This window comes from Phyllobates terribilis, unplaced genomic scaffold (assembly GCF_046119375.1).
Source record: "Phyllobates terribilis strain yellow unplaced genomic scaffold, ASM4611937v1 Scaffold_4__5_contigs__length_816908805, whole genome shotgun sequence".
Lineage (NCBI taxonomy): Eukaryota > Metazoa > Chordata > Amphibia > Anura > Dendrobatidae > Phyllobates > Phyllobates terribilis.
In genome coordinates this window covers 792,030,698-792,045,392 of record NW_027362764.1, presented here as the reverse complement: position 1 = coordinate 792,045,392, position 14,695 = coordinate 792,030,698, and the positions used below count along the sequence as shown (strand labels likewise).

At 46.7% G+C, this 14,695-nt stretch overlaps 1 protein-coding gene across 1 annotated transcript in view; it reads left to right on the top strand.

Moving 5' to 3' along the window:
* The window catches only part of LOC141264727 (uncharacterized), a 161,102-nt gene extending 147,013 nt beyond the window's left edge, over positions 1-14,089 (top strand). The window contains exon 13 of the mRNA XM_073676988.1: positions 9,989-14,089. Coding sequence (XP_073533089.1) covers positions 9,989-11,448 — 1,460 coding nt within the window. The 3' untranslated portion in view covers positions 11,449-14,089. The remainder of the gene's footprint in view (positions 1-9,988) is intronic.
* The last annotated feature ends 606 nt before the right edge of the window (positions 14,090-14,695 follow it).

Genomic DNA, 14,695 nt, shown 5'->3' with positions numbered 1-14,695 from the left:
TCCTCTCCTGCTGTCCTGTCTGTATACTCTCCTGCGTCCTCTCCTGCTGTCCTGTCTGTATACTCTCCTGCATCCTCCCCTGCTGTCCTGTCTGTATACTCTCCTGCGTCCTCCCCTGCTGTAATGTCTGTATACTCTCTTGCGTCCTCCCCTGCTGTAATGTCTGTATACTCTCCTGCGTCCTCCCCGGCTGTAATGTCTGTATACCCTTTTCTGCGTCCTCCCCGGCTGTAATGTCTGTATACTCTCCTGCGTCCTCCTCTGCTGTAATGTCTGTATACTCTCCTGCGTCCTCCCCTGCTGTCCTGTCTGTATACTCTCCTGCGTCCTCCCCTGCTGTAATGTCTGTATACTCTCCTGTGTCCTCCTCTGCTGTAATGTCTGTATACTCTCCTGCGTCCTCCTCTGCTGTAATGTCTGTATACTCTCCTGCGTCCTCCTCTGCTGTAATGTCTGTATACTCTCCTGCGTCCTCCTCTGCTGTAATGTCTGTATACTCTCCTGCGTCCTCCCCTGCTATAATGTCTGTATACTCTCCTGCGTCCTCCCCTGCTGTAATGTCTGTATACTCTACTGCGTCCTCCTCTGCTGTAATGTCTGTATACTCTCCTGCGTCCTCCTCTGCTGTAATGTCTGTATACTCTCCTGCGTCCTCTCCTGCTGTCCTGTCTGTATACTCTCCTGCGTCCTCCCCTGCTGTCCTGTCTGTATACTCTCCTGCGTCCTCCCCTGCTGTAATGTCTGTATACTCTCCTGCGTCCTCCTCTGCTGTAATGTCTGTATACTCTCCTGCGTCCTCCTCTGCTGTAATGTCTGTATACTCTCCTGCGTCCTCCTCTGCTGTAATGTCTGTATACTCTCCTGCGTCCTCCTCTGCTGTAATGTCTGTATACTCTCCTGCGTCCTCCTCTGCTGTAATGTCTGTATACTCTACTGCGTCCTCTCCTGCTGTCCTGTCTGTATACTCTCCTGCGTCCTCCTCTGCTGTAATGTCTGTATACTCTCCTGCGTCCTCCTCTGATGTAATGTCTGTATACTCTCCTGCGTCCTCCTCTGCTGTAATGTCTGTATACTCTCCTGCGTCCTCCTCTGCTGTAATGTCTGTATACTCTCCTGCGTCCTCCTCTGCTGTAATGTCTGTATACTCTCCTGCGTCCTCCCCTGCTGTAATGTCTGTATACTCTCCTGCGTCCTCCCCTGCTGTTCTGTCTGAATACTCTCCTGCGTCCTCCCCTGCTGTCCTGTCTGTGTACTCTCCTGCGTCCTCCCCTGCTGTCCTGTCTGTATAATCTCCTGCGTCCTCCTCTGCTGTAATGTCTGTATACTCTCCTGCGTCCTCTCCTGCTGTAATGTCTGTATACTCTCCTGCGTCCTCCACTGCTGTAATGTCTGTATACTCTCGTGCGTCCTCCCCTGCTGTAATGTCTGTATACTCTCCTGCGTCCTCCCCTGCTGTAATGTCTGTATACTCTCCTGCGTCTTCCCCTGCTGTAATGTCTGTATACTCTCCTGCGTCCTCCCCTGCTGTAATGTCTGTATACTCTCCTGCGTCCTCCCCTGCTGTAATGTCTGTATACTCTCCTGTGTCCTCTCCTGCTGTAATGTCTGTATACTCTCCTGCGTCCTCCTCTGCTGTAATGTCTGTATACACTCCTGCGTCCTCCCCTGCTGTCCTGTCTGTATACTCTCCTGTGTCCTCCTCTGCTGTAATGTCTGTATACTCTCCTGCGTCCTCCTCTGCTGTAATGTCTGTATACTCTCCTGCTGTCCTGTCTGTATACTCTCCTGCGTCCTCCTCTGCTGTAATGTCTGTATACTCTCCTGCCTCCTCCTCTGCTGTAATGTGTGTATACTCTCCTGCGTCCTCCTCTGCTGTAATGTCTGTATACTCTCCTGCGTCCTCCCCTGCTGTAATGTCTGTATACTCTCCTGCGTCCTCCCCTGCTGTCCTGTCTGTATACTCTCCTGCGTCCTCCCTTGCTGTAATGTCTGTATACTCTCCTGCGTCCTCCTCTGCTGTAATGTCTGTATACTCTCCTGCGTCCTCCCCTGCTGTAATGTCTGTATACTCTCCTGCGTCCTCCTCTGCTGTAATGTCTGTATACTCTCCTGCGTCCTCCCCTGCTGTAATGTCTGTATACTCTCCTGCGTCCTCCCCTGCTGTCCTGTCTGTATACTCTCCTGCGTCCTCCCCTATTGTAATGTCTGTATACTCTCCAGCGCCCTCCTCTGCTGTAATGTCTGTATACTCTCCTGCGTCCTCCCCTGCTGTCCTGTCTGTATACTCTCCTGCGTCCTCCCCTGCTGTAATGTCTGTATACTCTCCTGCGTCCTCCCCTGCTGTAATGTCTGTATACTCTCCTGCGTCCTCCTCTGCTGTAATGTCTGTATACTCTCCTGCGTCCTCCTCTGCTGTAATGTCTGTATACTCTCCTGCGTCCTCCCCTGCTGTAATGTCTGTATACTCTCCTGCGTCCTCCCCTGCTGTAATGTCTGTATACTCTCTTGCGTCCTCCCCTGCTGTAATGTCTTTATACTCTCCTGCGTCCTCCCCGGCTGTAATGTCTGTATACTCTCCTGCGTCCTCCTCTGCTGTAATGTCTGTATACTCTCCTGCTGTCCTGTCTGTATACTCTCCTGCGTCCTCCTCTGCTGTATTGTCTGTATACTCTCCTGCGTCCTCCTCTGCTGTAATGTCTGTATACTCTCCTGCGTCCTCCCCTGCTGTCCTGTCTGTATACTCTCCTGCGTCCTCCCCTGCTGTCCTGTCTGTATACTCTACTGCGTCCTCCCCTGCTGTAATGTCTGTATACTCTCCTGCGTCCTCCTCTGCTGTAATGTCTGTATACTCTCCTGCGTCCTCCCCTGCTGTCCTGTCTGTATACTCTCCTGCGTCCTCCCCTGCTGTAATGTCTGTATACTCTCCTGCGTCCTCCTCTGCTGTAATGTCTGTATACTCTCCTGCGTCCTCCCCTGCTGTAATGTCTGTATACTCTACTGCCTCCTCCTCTGCTGTAATGTCTGTATACTCTCCTGCCTCCTCCTCTGCTGTAATGTCTGTATACTCTCCTGCGTCCTCCCTGCTGTAATGTCTGTATACTCTCCTGCGTCCTCCCCTGCTGTAATGTCTGTATACTCTCTTGCGTCCTCCCCTGCTGTAATGTCTGTATACTCTCCTGCGTCCTCCCTGGCTGTAATGTCTGTATACTCTCCTGCGTCCTCCCCTGCTGTAATGTCTGTATACTCTCCTGCGTCCTCCTCTGCTGTAATGTCTGTATACTCTCCTGCGTCCTCCCCTGCTGTCCTGTCTGTATACTCTCCTGCGTCCTCCCCTGCTGTAATGTCTGTATACTCTCCTGCGTCCTCCTCTGCTGTAATGTCTGTATACTCTCCTGCGTCCTCCTCTGCTGTAATGTCTGTATACTCTCCTGCGTCTCCTCTGCTGTAATGTCTGTATACTCTCCTGCGTCCTCCTCTGCTGTAATGTCTGCATACTCTCCTGCGTCCTCCCCTGCTGTAATGTCTGTATACTCTACTGCGTCCTCCTCTGCTGTAATGTCTGTATACTCTCCTGCGTCCTCCTCTGCTGTAATGTCTGTATACTCTCCTGCGTCCTCTCCTGCTGTCCTGTCTGTACACTCTCCTGCGTCCTCCTCTGCTGTAATGTCTGTATACTCTCCTGCGTCCTCCTCTGATGTAATGTCTGTATACTCTCCTGCGTCCTCCTCTGCTGTAATGTCTGTATACTCTCCTGCGTCCTCCTCTGCTGTAATGTCTGTATACTCTCCTGCGTCCTCCCCTGCTGTAATGTCTGTATACTCTCCTGCGTCCTCCCCTGCTGTCCTGTCTGAATACTCTCCTGCGTCCTCCCCTGCTGTCCTGTCTGTATACTCTCCTTCGTCCTCCCCTGCTGTAATGTCTGTATACTCTCCTGCGTCCTCCTCTGCTGTAATGTCTGTATACTCTCCTGCGTCCTCCTCTGCTGTAATGTCTGTATACTCTCCTGCGTCCTCCTCTGCTGTAATGTCTGTATACTCTCCTGCGTCTTCCCCTGCTGTATTGTCTGTATACTCTCCTGCGTCCTCCCCTGCTGTAATGTCTGTATACTCTCCTGCGTCCTCCCCTGCTGTAATGTCTGTATACTCTCCTGCGTCCTCCCCTGCTGTAATGTCTGTTTACTCTCCTGCGTCCTCCCCTGCTGTAATGTCTGTATACTCTCCTGCGTCTTTCCCTGCTGTAATGTCTGTATACTCTCCTGCGTCCTCCCTGCTGTAATGTCTGTATACTCTCCTGCGTCCTCCCCTGCTGTAATGTCTGTATACTCTCCTGTGTCCTCTCCTGCTGTAATGTCTGTATACTCTCCTGCGTCCTCCTCTGCTGTAATGTCTGTATACTCTCCTGTGTCCTCCTCTGCTGTCCTGTCTGTATACTCTCCTGCGTCCTCCTCTGCTGTAATGTCTGTATACTCTCCTGCGTCCTCCTCTGCTGTAATGTCTGTATACTCTCCTGCTGTCCCTCCACTGCTGTCTGTATACTCTCCTGCGTCCTCCTCTGCTGTAATGTCTGTATACTCTCCTGCGTCCTCCTCTGCTGTAATGTCTGTATACTCTCCTGCGTCCTCCTCTGCTGTAATGTCTGTATACTCTCCTGCGTCCTCCTCTGCTGTAATGTCTGTATACTCTCCTGCGTCCTCCTCTGCTGTAATGTCTGTATACTCTCCTGCGTCCTCCTCTGCTGTAATGTCTGTATACTCTCCTGCGTCCTCCTCTGCTGTAATGTCTGTATACTCTCCTGCGTCCTCCACTGCTGTAATGTCTGTATACTCTCCTGCGTCCTCCTCTGCTGTAATGTCTGTTTACTCTCCTGCGTCCTCCTCTGCTGTAATGTCTGTATACTCTCCTGCGTCTTCCTCTGCTGTCCTGTCTGTATACTCTCCTGCGTCCTCCTCTGCTGTAATGTCTGTATACTCTCCTGCGTCCTCCTCTGCCGTCCTGTCTGAATACTCTCCTGCGTCCTCCCCTGCTGTCCTGTCTGTATACTCTCCTGCGTCCTCCCCTGCTGTCCTGTCTGTATACTCTCCTGCGTCCTCCCCTGCTGTAATGTCTGTATACTCTCCTGCGTCCTCCCCTGCTGTAATGTCTGTATACTCTCCTGCGTCCTCCCCTGCTGTCCTGTCTGAATACTCTCCTGCGTCCTCCCCTGCTGTCCTGTCTGTATACTCTCCTGCGTCCTCCCCTGCTGTAATGTCTGTATACTCTCCTGCGTCCTCCTCTGCTGTAATGTCTGTATACTCTCCTGCGTCCTCCTCTGCTGTAATGTCTGTATACTCTCCTGCGTCCTCCTCTGCTGTAATGTCTGTATACTCTCCTGCGTCCTCCCCTGCTGTAATGTCTGTATACTCTCCTGCGTCCTCCCCTGCTGTAATGTCTGTATACTCTCCTGCGTCCTCCCCTGCTGTAATGTCTGTATACTCTCCTGCGTCCTCCCTGCTGTAATGTCTGTATACTCTCCTGCGTCCTCCCCTGCTGTAATGTCTGTATACTCTCCTGCATCTTCTAATGTCTGTATACTCTCCTGCATCTTTCCCTGCTGTAATGTCTGTATACTCTCCTGCGTCCTCCCCTGCTGTAATGTCTGTATACTCTCCTGCGTCCTCCCCTGCTGTAATGTCTGTATACTCTCCTGTGTCCTCCTCTGCTGTAATGTCTGTATACTCTCCTGTGTCCTCCTCTGCTGTCCTGTCTGTATACTCTCCTGTGTCCTCCTCTGCTGTAATGTCTGTATACTCTCCTGCGTCCTCCTCTGCTGTAATGTCTGTATACTCTCCTGCTGTCCTGTCTGTATACTCTCCTGCGTCCTCCTCTGCTGTAATGTCTGTATACTCTCCTGCGTCCTCCTCTGCTGTAATGTCTGTATACTCTCCTGCTGTCCTGTCTGTATACTCTCCTGCGTCCTCCTCTGCTGTAATGTCTGTATACTCTCCTGCGTCCTCCTCTGCTGTAATGTCTGTATACTCTCCTGCGTCCTCCTCTGCTGTAATGTCTGTATACTCTCCTGCGTCCTCCTCTGCTGTAATGTCTGTATACTCTCCTGCGTCCTCCTCTGCTGTAATGTCTGTATACTCTCCTGCGTCCTCCTCTGCTGTAATGTCTGTATACTCTCCTGCGTCCTCCTCTGCTGTAATGTCTGTATACTCTCCTGCGTCCTCCTCTGCTGTAATGTCTGTATATTCTCCTGCGTCCTCCTCTGCTGTAATGTCTGTATACTCTCCTGCGTCCTCCTCTGCTGTAATGTCTGTATACTCTCCTGCGTCCTCCTCTGCTGTAATGTCTGTATACTCTCCTGCGTCCTCCTCTGCTGTAATGTCTGTATACTCTCCTGCGTCCTCCTCTGCTGTAATGTCTGTATACTCTCCTGCGTCCTCCACTGCTGTAATGTCTGTATACTCTCCTGCGTCCTCCTCTGCTGTAATGTCTGTATACTCTCCTGCGTCCTCCCCTGCTGTAATGTCTGTATACTCTCCTGCGTCCTCCACTGCTGTAATGTCTGTATACTCTCCTGCGTCCTCCCCTGCTGTAATGTCTGTATACTCTCCTGCGTCCTCCCCTGCTGTAATGTCTGTATACTCTCCTGCGTCTTCCCCTGCTGTAATGTCTGTATACTCTCCTGCGTCCTCCTCTGCTGTAATGTCTGTATACTCTCCTGCGTCCTCCTCTGCTGTCCTGTCTGTATACTCTCCTGCGTCCTCCTCTGCTGTAATGTCTGTATACTCTCCTGCGTCCTCCTCTGCTGTAATGTCTGTATACTCTCCTGCGTCCTCCTCTGCTGTAATGTCTGTATACTCTCCTGCGTCCTCCTCTGCTGTAATGTCTGTATACTCTCCTGTGTCCTCCTCTGCTGTTATGTCTGTATACTCTACTGCGTCCTCCTCTGCTGTAATGTCTGTATACTCTCCTGCGTCCTCCTCTGCTGTAATATCTGTATACACTCCTGCGTCCTCCCCTGCTGTCCTGTCTGTATACTCTCCTGTGTCCTCCTCTGCTGTAATGTCTGTATACTCTCCTGCGTCCTCCTCTGCTGTAATGTCTGTATACTCTCCTGCTGTCCTGTCTGTATACTCTCCTGCGTCCTCCTCTGCTGTAATGTCTGTATACACTCCTGCGTCCTCCCCTGCTGTCCTGTCTGTATACTCTCCTGTGTCCTCCTCTACTGTAATGTCTGTATACTCTCCTGCGTATTCCTCTGCTGTAATGTCTGTATACTCTCCTGCTGTCCTGTCTGTATACTCTCCTGCGTCCTCCTCTGCTGTAATGTCTGTATACTCTCCTGTGTCCTCCTCTGCTGTAATGTCTGTATACTCTCCTGCGTCCTCCTCTGCTGTAATGTCTTTATACTCTCCTGCGTCCTCCTCTGCTGTAATGTCTTTATACTCTCCTGCGTCCTCCTCTGCTGTAATGTCTGTATACACTCCTGCGTCCTCCCCTGCTGTAATGTCTGTATACTCTCCTGCGTCCTCCCCTGCTGTAATGTCTGTATACTCTCCTGCGTCCTCCTCTGCTGTAATGTCTGTATACTCTCCTGCGTCCTCCTCTGCTGTAATGTCTGTATACTCTCCTGCGTCCTCCTCTGCTGTAATGTCTGTATACTCTCCTGCGTCCTCCCCTGCTGTAATGTCTGTATACTCTCCTGCGTCCTCCCCTGCTGTAATGTCTGTATACTCTCCTGCGTCCTCCCCTGCTGTAATGTCTGTATACTCTCCTGCGTCTTCCCCTGCTGTAATGTCTGTATACTCTCCTGCGTCCTCCCCTGCTGTAATGTCTGTATACTCTCCTGCGTCTTTCCCTGCTGTAATGTCTGTATACTCTCCTGCGTCCTCCCCTGCTGTAATGTCTGTATGCTCTCCTGTGTCCTCTCCTGCTGTAATGTCTGTATACTCTCCTGTGTCCTCCACTGCTGTCCTGTCTGTATACTCTCCTGCGTCCTCTCCTGCTGTCCTGTCTGTATACTCTCCTGCGTCCTCTCCTGCTGTCCTGTCTGTATACTCTCCTGCGTCCTCTCCTGCTGTCCTGTCTGTATACTCTCCTGCGTCCTCCTCTGCTGTAATGTCTGTATACTCTCCTGCGTCCTCCCCTGCTGTAATGTCTGTATACTCTCCTGTGTCCTCTCCTGCTGTCCTGTCTGTATACTCTCCTGCGTCCCCCTCTGCTGTAATGTCTGTATACTCTCCTGCGTCCTACCCTGCTGTAGTGTCTGTATACTCTCCTGCGTCCTCCCCTGCTGTAATGTCTGTATACTCTCCTGCGTCCTCCCCTGCTGTCCTGTCTGTATACTCTCCTGCGTCTTCCCCTGCTGTAATGTCTGTATACTCTCCTGCGTCCTCCCCTGCTGTAATGTCTGTATACTCTCCTGCGTCTTCCCCTGCTGTAATGTCTGTATACTCTCCTGCGTCCTCCCCTGCTGTAATGTCTGTATGCTCTCCTGTGTCCTCTCCTGCTGTAATGTCTGTATACTCTCCTGCGTCCTCCCCTGCTGTCCTGTCTGTATACTCTCCTGCGTCCTCCCCTGCTGTCCTGTCTGTATAATCTCCTGCGTCCTCCCCTGCTGTCCTGTCTGTATAATCTCCTGCGTCCTCCCCTGCTGTAATGTCTGTTTACTCCCCTGCTGTAATGTCTGTATACTCTCCTGCTGTAATGTCTGTATACTCTCCTGCGTCCTCCTCTGCTGTAATGTCTGTATACTCTCCTGCGTCCTCCTCTGCTGTAATGTCTGTATACTCTCCTGCGTCCTCCCCTGCTGTAATGTCTGTATACTCTCCTGCGTCCTCCCCTGCTGTCCTGTCTGTATACTCTCCTGCGTCCTCCCCTGCTGTCCTGTCTGTATACTCTCCTGCGTCCTCCCCTGCTGTAATGTCTGTATACTCTCCTGCGTCCTCCCCTGCTGTAATGTCTGTATACTCTCCTGCGTCCTCCCCTGCTGTAATGTCTGTATACTCTCCTGCGTCCTCCCCTGCTGTAATGTCTGTATACTCTCCTGCGTCCTCTCCTGCTGTAATGTCTGTATACTCTCCTGCGTCTTCCCCTGCCCAGGAGCTGTGGTATGATCAGACCATATTCCTGTACGGTCAGACACAGCCATTACACAGTGCACAGTATTGGCACATGTATAAGATTATCTCAGCACAGGAACATTTTATTTAAACATCCAATTGTGGAAGTTATTATGACAAGATTTATTAATTAACATGAACTTTTGTTTATGGTAAAACCCCTTTAAGGTCCGGTTCCACCATAGTGTTACTTTTTAAAGTAAATGCCTATTGAAATTCTCTCCATGATCTTAGAGAAAACCCATCATGATAACACTTGGCATTAGATTCTTATGGGAAAAATGACTGCACCGACAATTAGAGTAATGCTAGAGCTAAGAGAGGTGTAATCTAACAGAGACCGTGAATTTTATGAAGGGGAAGGGATTAAGGTCTATTAGTTCAATTCATTTCAATTTGCAGAAGTCTCTAATAACCTTCAATGCCCGTGAAACAGCTTCTTAAGGCTGGAATCACACTCGCACTATGGCCATTTTGGTGCAGTTTTTTGAGCCAAAGAAAGGAGTGGACTCTGTCGGAATATAAAGGAACGGGCTTGTCCTTCTCCAACCGAATCCTCATGTAACTTGGCTCTAAAAATGTATAAAACTGCTTGTTACCAGCTGAAGCCTGACCCATTTCCCCAGTTCCTGACCAGATACAGTTTCAGGTTTTTTTCATACATGCAGTTTAAAGAGCTATAAAAAAAAAAAAAAATTAAGATATTCAAGAAGTTTTTGTCTTTTTTTTTTTTTTTTTGCAATACATGGTTTTTACACCATATATAGAGGAAATTAATAAGTGGTTGTACAATAACAGTTGATCCCCTTTATATGATTGCTTATAAGTTTGTCTATTTTATGGTTTAAACAGACTTGACAAATATATCTTGAATCTTAACAGAACTCCCCAGCAGAAATTCGAAGGAAATCTTTGTGTTATCGCGAAATTATAAAGTAGAAGATGAAGATATCATGCAGCGCTCCTCAGGAGAAAGCCTTAATGTACATCCAGGGCTTCCCAGTACAGAGAATTCCTTTAATAATGAAGAATCTTCTCCCGCTCACTCACAGATTGTAAGAATTCTCCCAGTGGAGAAACCGTTCACCTGCTCAAAATGTGGGAAGTGCTTTCCAGATAAATCACGTCTTCTAAAACACGAGAAAAGTCACACAGGAGAGAAGTCGTATTCATGTTCCGAATGTGGGAAATTTTTTACAACAAAATCAAATCTTGTTAGTCATCAGAAAATTCACACAGGCGAGAATCTATTTTCTTGTGCAGAATGTGGAAAGTGCTTTACAAAAAGAACAAATCTTGTTATACATGAGAGATACCACACAGGGGAAAGGCCATTTCCATGTTCGGCATGTGGGAAATGTTTTATAACTAAATATAACCTTGTTAAACATGAGAGAACTCACACAGGAGAGAAGCCGTATTCATGTTCTGAATGTGGGAAATGTTTTGTAAGTAAATTTAATCTGGTCGCGCATCAGAAAATTCACACAGGAGAAAGACCGTATTCATGTTCCGAATGTGGTAAATGTTTTATAAGTAAAGTTAATCTGGTCGCACATCAGAAAATTCACACAGGAGAGAAGCCATATGCATGTTCAGAATGTGGGAAGTGCTATAAAGATAGAACTAGTCTTGCCTCGCATGAAAGAATTCACACAGGAGAGAAGCCGTATTCATGTTCAGAATGTGGGATGTGCTTTAAAGATAGAATTAGCCTTGGTATACATGAGAGAAGCCACACAGGAGAGAAGCCGTTTCCATGTTCAATATGTGGAAGACGTTTTAAATATAATTCAAATGTTGTTGCCCATGCGCGAACACATACAGGAGAGAAGCCGTATTCATGTAACGAATGTGGGAAAGGTTTTAAAACAAAATCAAATCTCGTCATTCATCAGAAAATTCACACTGAAGAGAAGCCGTATTCATGTCCGCTATGTGGGAAATCTTTTAAAGGGAAGGCAAATCTTGTTTCTCACAATAGAACTCATTCCGGAGAGAAGCCGTTTTCCTGTTCAGAATGTGGGAAAAGCTTTACAAACAAAACAAGTCTTATTGTACATGAGAGAACCCACACAGGAGAGAAGCCGTATTCCTGCTCACTATGCGGAAAAGGTTTTATAGTTAAATCGAGTCTTATTAGTCATGAGAGAACACATACAGGAGAGAAGCCGTATTCATGTTCAATTTGTGGGAAATGCTTTACAGGTAAACAAAGTCTTGATAAACACGAAAAACGTCACAGAGAGAAACCGTATTCATGTTCACTATGTGGGAAATGCTTTATAGATGGCTCAGGTCTTAACAAGCATCAAAAAAGTCACACCGTAGAGAAGCTCTGATCTATATGTGGAAAGGTTTTACAAATAAATTATAACTTTTTAGAGAATTCACATTGATAAGACACTCTTCTTTTTTGGATGGGGAAATTTGATAAGCAAAATAAATTTTAATAGAATTTTTGGTCTCGATCTCCCAGACACACAAATTACAATTACTTGAGACCAGGATTCTTCGAGAAAATTATTTTGGCCATAAAGAAGAAAAGAAGAGCCTTGTTTAGTTTGTAAGCAATGAGGCTGAACTGTCCCCACTGGGGCTCAGAACTTTGCAAATATTTACTTGCGTATATAGCACCATTAATCCATAGCACTGTACACTACATCACTGTTCCCACTGAGGCTCACAATCTAAATCTAATACGCCAAATGTGAGAGGAACCTGTGGTCCCCGTAGGAAACCCACGAAACAGGAGCAGAACTTCGACTCCTTGCAGATCTTGTCCTTTGTGTGATTTTTAAGCTATGAACTCAGCGGTGCAAAGCTACATTGCTAACCACTGACCCACCGTGCTACATTCATACATTTTATCTATCTGGCAATAGTTCCATTCCTCAAAAACAAAATTCAATTCCTTTTTCAAGGTATTGATTTCATATGTACACTTTTTTTTATTTTTTATTTTAGAACCTTTTTATGAAAATCTTTTGAGCAAGTATAGGTACGGCGCCTTTCAAAAGTATTCATACCTTGTGGACTTTTCCACCTTTTTTTTTTTTTTTTTTACGTCTCAAACTTAAATGTATTTTATTGAGATTTTATTTGATGCTAACACAAAGTAGCATTTATGAAGTGTAAAGGAAATGATGCTTAGTTTTCTAAATGTTTAAAAAAAAATCTAAATCTGAAAATTGACGTACATTAGTATTCAGCCCCCCGGAAGTCTGATACCCCTAAATCAAATCCTGAGTGACCTATTGCCTCCAGAAGTAGCTTAAGCTCTGGACATCTTACCCAGCACTGTTAAATCAATCATCTAAAAATGTAAGGAGCTTGGCACAACTGCAAACCTACCAAGGCATGACCATCTATCTAAACTGATATCCTAAGCAATGAGAGCACTAATTAGAGAAGCAGCCACGAAGCCCATTGTTACTGCGGAAGAGCAGCAGAGATCCACAGCTCAGGGGGGAGAATCGGTCTACAGGACAACTATTAGCCATAGTCTTCGCAAAAGATAATACTGCACATTACCCTGAAAACACCATCCCCACCGTCACACATGGTGGTGGCAGCACCATACTGTGGGGAGGTTTTTCTTCAGCAGTGACAAGGAAGCTGGACAGAGTTGATTGGAAGATGGAAATCTTAGAAAATAATCGGTTGGAGGCTGCAAAAAGTGTGAGACTTTGATGTAGGTTCATCTTCCAGCAGGACAACGACCCTAAACATCCTGCCAGAGCCACAATGGAGGGTTTAGATCAAAGCATATTCATGTGTGTGAACGGCCCAGTTACACTCCAGACCCAAATCCCAGAGAATCTGTGACAAGACGTGAAAATTGCTCATCAGACATTGCATCCAATATCACTGAGAGAGAGCGAGTGTGCAAAGAAGAAGGGGCCAAATGTCACCTCCTAGATGTGCAAAGCTGGAGAGACAGCCCCCAAAAGACTGCAGAGAAAGCTGGGAGAGACAGCCCCCAAAAGACTGCAGAGAAAGCTGGAGAGACAGACCCCAAAGGACTGCAGATAAAGCTGGGAGAGACAGCCCCCAAAAGACTGCAGAGAAAGCTGGAGAGACGGACCCCAAAAGACTGCAGAGAAAGCTGGGAGAGACAGCCCCCAAAAGACTGCAGAGAAAGCTGGAGAGACAGACCCCAAAAGACTGCAGAGAAAGCTGGGAGAGACAGACCCCAAAAGACTGCAGAGAAAGCTGGGAGAGACAGACCCCAAAAGACTGCAGAGAAAGCTGGAGAGACAGACCCCAAAAGACTGCAGAGAAAGCTGGGAGAGACAGCCCCCAAAGGACTGCAGAGAAAGCTGGGAGAGACAGCCCCCAAAAGACTGCAGAGAAAGCTGGAGAGACGGACCCCAAAAGACTGCAGAGAAAGCTGGAGAGACAGACCCCAAAAGACTGCAGAGAAAGCTGGAGAGACAGCCCCCAAAAGACTGCAGAGAAAGCTGGAGAGACAGACCCCAAAAGACTGCAGCAGTAATTGCAGTGAAAGGTGGTCCTACAAAGTACTGACTCAGTAGGCCGAATACAAATACACCTCACAATTTTCAGATAGTTTTTTTTTAAGCATTTTAAAAATATATAATTCCAAATTGTACCATTTCCTTTACACTTCACAAATACTTGCTACTTAATGCTGGTATCACACAAAATCCCAATAATAAACTTTTAAGTTTATTGGTTTTAATGTGAAAAAAACGTGGAAAAGTTCACAGGGTATGAATACCTTTTTCAAGGCGCTGTATCTCTCCTTACAGACGTTTTTGTTTTCTCTTTTTTTATTTTTTTTCCACTTTTTTTTTTTTTATATTAATGTTAATTGTAGTGATGAAAGGAAATGTGTCCTCCAAAAAACTTTTTTTGCAACAGTTGAAAAAATATAAAGTTTTTGGTTTAATTAAAAAAAAAAAGTTTCATTGTATAAAAATTAAAAATAACAGATATGCAAAATTATTGTTTATCAATTTTTTTTTCCAATCCAATGACTGATTCATGTTTTCTTACGCTCTGATTTAATAAAAAAACATTTCTATTTTTAATCATAGATTTGGATTTTGCACAAAATAACGTGTGAAATTGAGTACAAAGCGAGATGAACAAGAAAAATCTTTATTGTAGCCAAAAAATGTACACAATTTTATATATAAAAATGTATTGAACATTTCATTTTGCAACTTTATTGGAAATTCATTCTTGCGTCTCTTCCTTTTCTTTTCAAAGCTTCTCTTTTCTTGTAGAGAAGGCCTGGGGATCTTCTGGTGAAATCTTTCACTTTGCTCTTCGCTAACAGCAACAAGGTTTTTAGGAAAGTAGTCAAAATAGGAATGTAAAAAATGTAACTTCAAATTCATCAAACAACCCAAGGCTTTGAAACGTTTCAGCATGTTCTCCACAATGTACTTAAAGAAGTTGTCCGCTACTTTTACATTGATGCCCCATCCGTGCATCAATGTCTGATCCGCCGGCGTCAGGCACCCCCGCCGATCAGCTGTTATTGGTGCTGGTGGCGTCAACCGCTAGCCGGAAGTACTTGCAAAGCTTTGCTGTCTAGTTGTAGTGGCCGCCACTGGG